The sequence below is a fragment of the Buceros rhinoceros genome, unplaced genomic scaffold (assembly GCF_000710305.1).
Source record: "Buceros rhinoceros silvestris isolate BGI_N320 unplaced genomic scaffold, ASM71030v1 scaffold39230, whole genome shotgun sequence".
NCBI classification, from domain to species: Eukaryota; Metazoa; Chordata; class Aves; order Bucerotiformes; family Bucerotidae; genus Buceros; species Buceros rhinoceros.
This window is the reverse complement of record NW_010392060.1, coordinates 12,299-20,614: the sequence shown is the minus strand read 5'-3', so window position 1 is coordinate 20,614 and position 8,316 is coordinate 12,299. Positions and strand designations below refer to the sequence as shown.

General features: G+C 48.3%; 1 protein-coding gene across 1 annotated transcript in view; it reads right to left on the bottom strand.

Moving 5' to 3' along the window:
• Positions 1-2,176: 2,176 nt before the first annotated feature.
• SYBU (syntabulin (syntaxin-interacting)) overlaps positions 2,177-8,316 on the bottom strand; it is a gene marked incomplete at its 5' end in the record, with an annotated part of 7,860 nt that continues 1,720 nt past the window's right edge. Inside the window, 4 exons of the mRNA XM_010143783.1 lie at positions 2,177-3,451; positions 4,669-4,818; positions 5,637-5,840; positions 8,199-8,305. Coding sequence (XP_010142085.1) covers positions 2,344-3,451; positions 4,669-4,818; positions 5,637-5,840; positions 8,199-8,305 — 1,569 coding nt within the window. The remainder of the gene's footprint in view (positions 3,452-4,668; positions 4,819-5,636; positions 5,841-8,198; positions 8,306-8,316) is intronic.

Sequence of the window (8,316 nt, the reverse complement as noted above, 5' to 3'; positions counted from 1 at the left end):
ATTCGCGGAGCGGGGGGTCCTGCGGCCGGGCCTGCCGTAAGGCAAACCCGCGGACTGCTGTTGTGGTTTAGACCCGGCTGGCAACAAAGCCCCTGCGGCCACTCCTGTGAGCCATGAACACACCCTGTGACGTGTGTGTCAGGACAAGGACAGGGAGGGGTCACTCGCCACCCACCAGCCTGCGCAAAACAGACTCCACTTGGGAAAAACATCAGTTTAATTTGTTACCAACTGAATTAGAGTAATAAAACTAAATCTTCAAACCACCTTCCCCCTCTCCTCTCTTCCTCCTGGGCTCAGCTTTTGCTCCCTATTTTCTTCACCTCCTCCTCGCCAGCGGTGCAGAGGGAGGGGTTGTGGTCAGTTCATCACACCTTGTCTCTGCTGCTCCTTCCTCCTCGGGGAGGACACCTCCCACTATTCCCCTGCCCCAGCGTGGGCTTCCCTCTGAGTTGCAGCCTTCTTAGGGCACAGCCGCCTGCTCTGGTACGGGGTCCTCCATGGCGGCAGGTGGATATCATCTGCTCCACCATGGTCCTCCACGGGCTGCACGGGGACAGCCTGCCCTCTCACCACGGGCTGCAGTGGAATCTCTGCTCCAGTGCACCTTCTCCTCTCCTTCCTCACCAACCTTGGTGTCCGCATAGTCATGTCTTTCACATCCAGCACCTCTCTCCACTGCAGGTTTCAGAGCAGTTTTTCTTCCCTTCTTAAATATGCTATCACAGAGGTGCTACCACCATTGCTGACTGGTGTGGCCTCACCCAGAGGTGGGTCTGTCTATGGAGCCGGAGAAACTTACTTCTAGAAGCTACTCACAGGAGCCTCCTTTCAGGAAGTTGTAGAGAGCAATAAGGTCTCCCCTCAGCCTCCTCTTCTTCAGACTAAACAATCCCCGTTCCCTCAGCTGCTCCTCGTAAGACAAGTTCTCCAAACCCTTCACTAGTTTTGTTACCCTTCTGTCACAGTTGCAGCTCAGTGTGCACACCGAGACTGCAGGGCTCTCAGCCAGGCTGAACAAGGCCTTCCGGACCTCTGTTAAACACTAGGAAGATTGATGCGCTCTTGGGAGCACAGAAATGAGAAGTGACACGTTTCGAGAAGATCACATTGAGTTAAAGATTAGGACACTTGCATCTGTTAATACAACATGGGTGCAGGTGGCATCTGCATCTGTGGGCTGACTAGAGCCTTCTTCCCTGCTCGAGTGCTTACGCTTGGAGCTGTACTTAGGATCTGGGTCCCGACGGTTCCTCACGCCCTGATACAGGGGCCCTGGCCTGTGCCTGACTGAGAACTTGGCTGAGAGGGGGGATTTTTCATAGCTCTGTTACAGTAAAACACTCACGCGCGTTTGACATTTCTAACATGCTTTACTGAACTTCTGGTTATAAACATAATTTACAACAAAGTCATTAAATAAACAATAAGTTAAAACACAAAACATTTATACACAGTATTTCAAAGGGCTTGAAAGACTATGGGGATCCAATACATTAAGGCTGTAAAAGAACGTGAAGATTCGAAGTGTATCCGGACCTATGCTTACCATTGTAACAAGTTACAAACTCCCAACAATGTACAGTTTGGTTACAGTCCCCGTATACACACAAGACCAGTGAAATGCTCAAGCAATTGCACGATTGAGAAGAGCACTACATGAGACAGGCACGAACGATGTGCTGGAAGCTGCCTGGGGAATAGGGGTGTCACCTCTAAACTGAACTGATGCTTCAGACCACAAATGGAAAGCGCTAGCATGCCTTCTGGAGCACGTGTGCGATACGCTTCATGGGAACAAGCCTCCAAACTGTAGTTTCATCAATGTTTTAAGTTAGTGCTGCCTGAAGAAATTCCCCACCTTTCTTTGACCATTTGTTCCTGTGGGCATCTCCCTCCACCCTTGAGCCAGTGCAAAGCACTTGTACATCTGCTCAGGGAACCAGCCAGGGAATGTGACTCAGCTTAACGCTATCCCAGCCAACACACTTGAGGAGTGCTAGCTGTGATTCACCTCGATTCCCCTGGTTATGTTCACTGTGCAGACACGCTGGCACCATCACAGGGGAGGGACACAGTGCCTGGGAGCAGGAGGACTATTTCTGTAGGCAGCAGTACTGTTAAAAACACCAGTTAAAAACATCTTGTGGAACTACAGGGTTCAGCTTTTTTTTACTTTGAAACACGGAACATTTTTTTTTTTTTTAATCGATTTATAGTGCAAATCCAACAATCAAAACCAAAACAACGGTCTCTGCCAGAATATACAATAACTTTTTATGATCTATCTCATACCTCCTTCTCTCTGCCTCAGCCAGCTGGTGCCCAGGGACAGAGCAGACTTTAGGTTTTTATATTGGAAGGTGTACGGCGTAAAGAATGCAGGGCCACCAGGCAGCAACCACGAAGCAATGCACCAATATTATAAATGGGATCTGTTCCTCCTCTCTGAGTACTAAAAGCCCACAGGATAGTTGGTACAACAGGGGCTGCTACAGCCAGAACATCTCTGATAAGACTGCTGCTCCAGTAGCTCCTCTTTATTCCTGCCTGAGAGAAAGTACTGGCATACCCAAAGGCTTCATCATTACGAGGTTCTGCAAAATCAAGTTCTGTCATGAAACGGTTTTCATTAACTCCGTGCTCCACCTTCCTGCATGGAGACTCCAGAGGAGACAAAAGGATGGCAGAGTTTGGATCAGTTGGAGTTAAGTCCACTATGATACCAGAATCACTGAAACTGCCAAATGAAAATTCACCCAATTCCTTCAGTGAAGAAGGTGGGCTTAGAGGACAGGTATCCTGAGCTCTGAAGATGTTTTGAATGAGCTGCTCCACATCTACACTATATGGCACCACGTCAGTCTGGACAGCCTCTTCCACCATCAGGTTGCTGCTCTTCTTCTGCTCCTGGGAATAACTTAGGTTTTTATCCAGAATATTTTCAAGCATCTCTTTGTTCACAGTAGAACTGGAGGGAGCTGGATCACTCAGCTCAGAGGCTGTGGTGGTCAGACTCTGTTTAGATGAATCAGTCCCGTTAGCTGTGTCCTCCCTAAGATACAGCCCACTATCTCCCATGTCCTCTACAGCTTGGTCCTCTGGGATGAGGCCATCCGGCATCGAGGCACACAATGGCTGCCCCTCTGAGCCACATGTGTACTCCAGGTGCTCTTCATCCCTCACAGAGCTGTTCTGAGCCATTTCCATGCTCTGCAGCAAAGATTCCAGTTTCTTGTTTTGAATGTTTATGTCTATGAAGTACTTCTCAATTTTTTTGTCTTTCTCGGCTGAACTGTTTTTCATGGTTTCAATAACCTGCTTGAGTTGTTTAATTTCACGTCTTGCTTCCTTTAAGGCCAGCTCTGCCTCCACACGGTTACATTCTTCTTCCACCCAGTCTTCCCTCATTCTTCCCAGCTGAGCTTTGAGGCGTTCTATTTCTGCTTCCCTGTAGCAAGATAAAAAGGTGGTTACAATTCTGTGGACTGGTCAAGTCAAGAGTCAACACAAAGCTCCACGCAGCGTGATGGCTACGCTGCAGAGATGCTCCAAGAAGAAAGCCAATTCCTCCACAGACTGTTTGCTGCTGCCTCTGAGAGAGCTGGCAGGGAAATGTGAGCCAGCTGATTGCTAACTGGAGTCACGGACCTCGCCACACAGCCAGCAGCCTGGTGGGCTATGCCATGATCACAGACATTTTGAGGCCAAATGGTGACCTCTAGGTTAGGTCCAAACAGTACAGTGCTTAACATCACATCAACTCTCACCCTGGAGGAAATGAGAAACAGGTGCCTGGGTGCATCGCCCATGCCTGCCACCAGCTGGTGGTGAACTGCCAGAGCCAGTGATGGCCTCAAACAGCAGGACTGCTTGGTGCTGCAGGCACCTGGCTTGCCTTGCCCCGTGTGAAGCCAGAGGACGCTGCCTTGACTTGCAAGCAAGAGGGAAGAGGGGACCCCTATGTGAGATTTGGCCCTCACAGGTGCCGAGGCTGGGATATCCCAAGCTGGACCAAGGGCTCCCTGGGACTCTGCCTCGGGGCTGCATGCAACCACCCCTTTGTGCCCGCTTGGGTTGCGTGGGCTGGAGAGCCAGCTCTCAAAGCCCAGGTTTAGTAAAGAGACGACGGCTGTTGCTTTGTGCTGCTGCGTAATGCACACTGTCGCTGCTCTGCTCAGCGTCCACACAAAGGGCTATTGAAAAATCCAGTATCTGAGCGACAGAAACACCAGTGGGCACACTGGTTTGTGGAAGAGCTTTTCTTTCACTAGTGGAGGATTGGGACCTTTGCAGTCATATTTCACTGAGTGAAGTAGAACAGGAGACAAAGATAACACATACTGACAGGTAGAAACTGTTTTGTCTATCAAAGGCCTCAATGCTAAATCAGACTGATAAAACATTATCCTTAAAAATATTCTATTGGGAAAGTTCAAAAAAGGGCAAAGAGACAGCCATATTCATAACTAAACTGCATGGCAGGTATTCACTCAGCAGGCTATGAAGCCTGAAATACCCAAAGAAAACCTAATCAGACGGGTCATATTTCCAGTTTCTTAATGAACTATTTATGTGGTCAGGAAATGAGCAAAAATGTTGAGGATTCCCACCCTTCAAAGCTCCTGAATATATCTTCCTAACTCTGATTTCTGCAAGGAAATATACCTTTCTTTAAGTTTGCTCTCCGATTCCTTCAATTTTGTTTTCAAGTGCCGCACTGTAACTTCTTTCTGTTGCAGAGGCGTCAAGTACTGCTCTGGGTTTGGTGGCTTAATGCTGTGATTGTCACCACATGAGCTGTATCTCCCAGATCGCCTGAAAACAAACAAACAAAAAAACCCCAAACCATCACATAACGTCACTCCTATAGTTCTTCAGTGCTGGCAAAACCAAAACTACCCCGTTGACGGACACAAAGCTGTGGTCTACAGGTGACCCACTTGGGGCTCCTCACGGTCTGCTCAAGTGACTCCCTCTGGCACATCGAAGTACGTGAGGGAACGGCTGATTGGTGGCTAGAGCGCAAAATGTGCTGTTTACTGTACTTGGTTTCAGTTCCAGGACATCAAATTAAACACGTAACTTTAAAATGCCTAGCCATCCCCTCAGCCCAAATGGGTGGTGTGCCCAAGAGCAGGCAGCCAGGCCACCAGCAATGGTACCCAAACTGGAGACAAGGCCAGGCGAAGTAGTGCATGGGCTGAGTTCAGCTCCAAGCTTGAGTTATGAAGCTGAGCACACGGAAACCTAGATGCATCGTGTCCAGCTTTAGGTGTGATTCCGACAGGCTCGGCTGTCGAGTTGTCTGTGAGCGAGAGAGGGAAACAGCAGCAGTGTGGTGGCAATTCTTCTCTGCCCTATGTGTCGCATGCACCGGCAGGGATCCGTTTTCCTTCCTTCTGTGAACTGCACCAGGAGGTGCCTAAGGTTGGGCAGGGTGAATTTTCTGAAACAATAAAGCTTTTACATGGGATGGAGCACCCTATTGACGATCAAGCCACCAAGATGAGGAGTCACAGCTATGCTGAAGAGCAAGGTGACCTGCTCAGCAACTCAGACAGCTGGTCCCCTGTTACAGTGCTCAGAAGGTAAGTCAGCGTGCTGAACACTGGGACGCTGAAACAGGGACTTGCCTCATCGCTGCGCTGCTGTTGCTTCCTTTGTATGAGCCTGAGTTGCTGCTGCTGGCTGAAGAAACTCTATAACTCTGATGGGCGTTGGCAGGACTCGGCTGGTTTTTGCACAATGTTGACAAACGGTCCTTTTCACGGGAAGCAGGGGGGCTGGCTCCGGACTTGTAGGATGAGGATACATTATTCCGAGCATAAGGGCCACGACTGGAGGGGAACCAAAATGGTTAAAGGATAACGGATTATGCTCATCATGCAACTCATTATGTGTCCTCTTTTACACACAAAGTTGTCTAACGCTAGACCAGGTAGATAACTGTGAGTGGCCGGGATGAAAGAAAGTCCTAAAGACATGGGCCACTGCATGTTCTTTCACTGTCTGTGGGGCTCCCCGTCTGAATTACGTGATCTAAGGAAGCCTTGGCCATTTTCACATTTCTCTAAGGACTGCATGGTTCCCCGGGATCATCCACGTTCCTTGAATCTCTGACTCCATTAAGTAAGGAGAAGACCATAGGCTGGACTGTGCCAAAAGAACCCCATTTCAGTTTTCCCTGGCCAGGCCTGTGGAGAGAAGCCCAGGCCTGGAGCTTTGCTGTAAAACTGCTTTCACGCTTCTCAGCAAGCAGCCTGAGGGATCACAGTGTGCAGTGGAAACAGAGTTTGTTTGAGCCACTGTTCTCTTCTGCCTTTGGCATAGTGGGTGCTTCAGCTGTCACTGTCAGCTCTTTGTTTGCTCAGATACAGTTTGGACCCCACTGAGAGCAGGCTGGAACAGTACGAAGAGAGACAAAGGACACCATGGCCTTTTCTTTCTTCCTTCCAGTTTCCCTCACACCTATCTACCTTCCTTTTCCCACTCTTCATTAAATAACCTGACTGTCAACTGTGTGTGCTTGAAAGCAATTAATATCTGCACTGCCCGACAGCTGCCAAAGCGCTGGGGCGCTCTGAGGACAGCTTCTTGGGCTGCGCTCCTCACTTGCTCAGTTGGTTTGCCTTTCTGCAGTGCTATGCTGCTACCTTCGTCCTCCCGTGGCAGTTGTTCTTCTGAACTGCAGTAAAAGGGCAGGTTCTAAACAAACACGGGAAAAGGCAACTCCAGCCAGCAAAAGAGAAGTCTTGAACTTAAAAATTTAATACCTCAGAAGTAAGAGGCAAAATCTCTTTTTAAAATTGTCTCACTTGGTTTCCTCCCTTCTCCAAAAATGGAACAGTTCATAAGGAACGGACGGCTTGAGGGGCTGCTGCAAACCGTCATCACACTGCTGCGGCTGGGGGATTTATAATTCTTTTACAATGAGGTTTGTGACAACATGGAAATGTTTCCTAGCGAGTTAAGTCAAGCCGTTCAAAAAGCACATACTGCAAAGGAGACATCTCCTTCCACTTTGTGCAGTACAGCCTCAGCTGCGCTGTGAGGCAGAACACTGCCTAACACAGCAATGCATTTGAAGAAGCCTCGTTACAGAGTTCTGTCCAATTAAGTAGGTCAGTAGGCTCTAATTTGAAGTTCTATTTAAATGCACAGTAATAGAAACTTACATAATCTTACAGAAAGTGAGGTGATTTTAGGGCTTCATACTAAGTACTGTTTTTTTCCCTCAGCCAGTAACTGTACTTCTTAGACCTAATCTAGAGAGAGCTTAAGTCATGTTTATTTTTCTAAGAGTCTCACCATACAGATAGGAAACCACTCACTACGCATCGTTCTGCCCAACTCTGTACACTGGGGCACGCTGTGACCTTGGAGACGTCTGTGTGGCCCAAGCATACGGATATCCCGCTGCCTGTCCCCGCCTGCCTGCCAGCTCTTCCACAGAGGGCAGGAAACCAGTCCTGTCAGTTTGAACTCTTTCCACCTACTCCAGACAATGCCACCAGCAGGGATGGTGTGGGCAGAGCACAATGCGCGCTGCTCCATCCCAACGCCCCCGTACTCACAAGCTGTCCGGATTTGCACTTCTCACATAATAGGGAGAAGTCTTACAGAAAGCTTGCATGGAAGGTTCATTCAGATAGAGGACTATGACAATTGTCACACTTGCACATAGTTTTAGTTATATAAAGGTTGGGTGGGGTGTTTAAGAAAAAAGCATCATGGGAAAAATTGTCTACTTCTTCCTGCAAAAATAAGGTCATGATCTGACAATTTATTACCGAGAGAAAACAAAGTGGTAAGACCAAAAGGTGAAGGTTAACTGTGTAATAGTGCTGCTGTTAACCAACATACACCCAGCTACACACACCCCTTCTCCACTCCAGCCGGTGCCTTTTCTGCCTTACCTGATTGTATCTCCCACACTTGGTATGAAAAAACAACAAAAAAACACCAGTTGGCTCATCTGGCACATTGACAACTTTGGTGCTCCAAAGACAACATTTTTTTTCTTTCTCGTGTTGCGGTTCTTATCAGTGTATGTGCTGCCCGAGAGCACAGTGTTACTCAAACTGTTCTAACACTCACAGCACTGGTACTGGATGTAGTAACTGCAAGACTTTACACAGCAGTCTATCTCTGCACTAGCAACACTTGCAATATTCAGGAAAAGCTGCCTTGCTTACTTGCGAGAAAAAGGAGATCTTCTGCTTCCAGCAGCTGACATACAGACTTCAGGCGCTGAAAAACTGCCTGTGCTGCTTGAAGAACTAAAATCTGCTTCACTCCCTGGAAAAGGAAAGG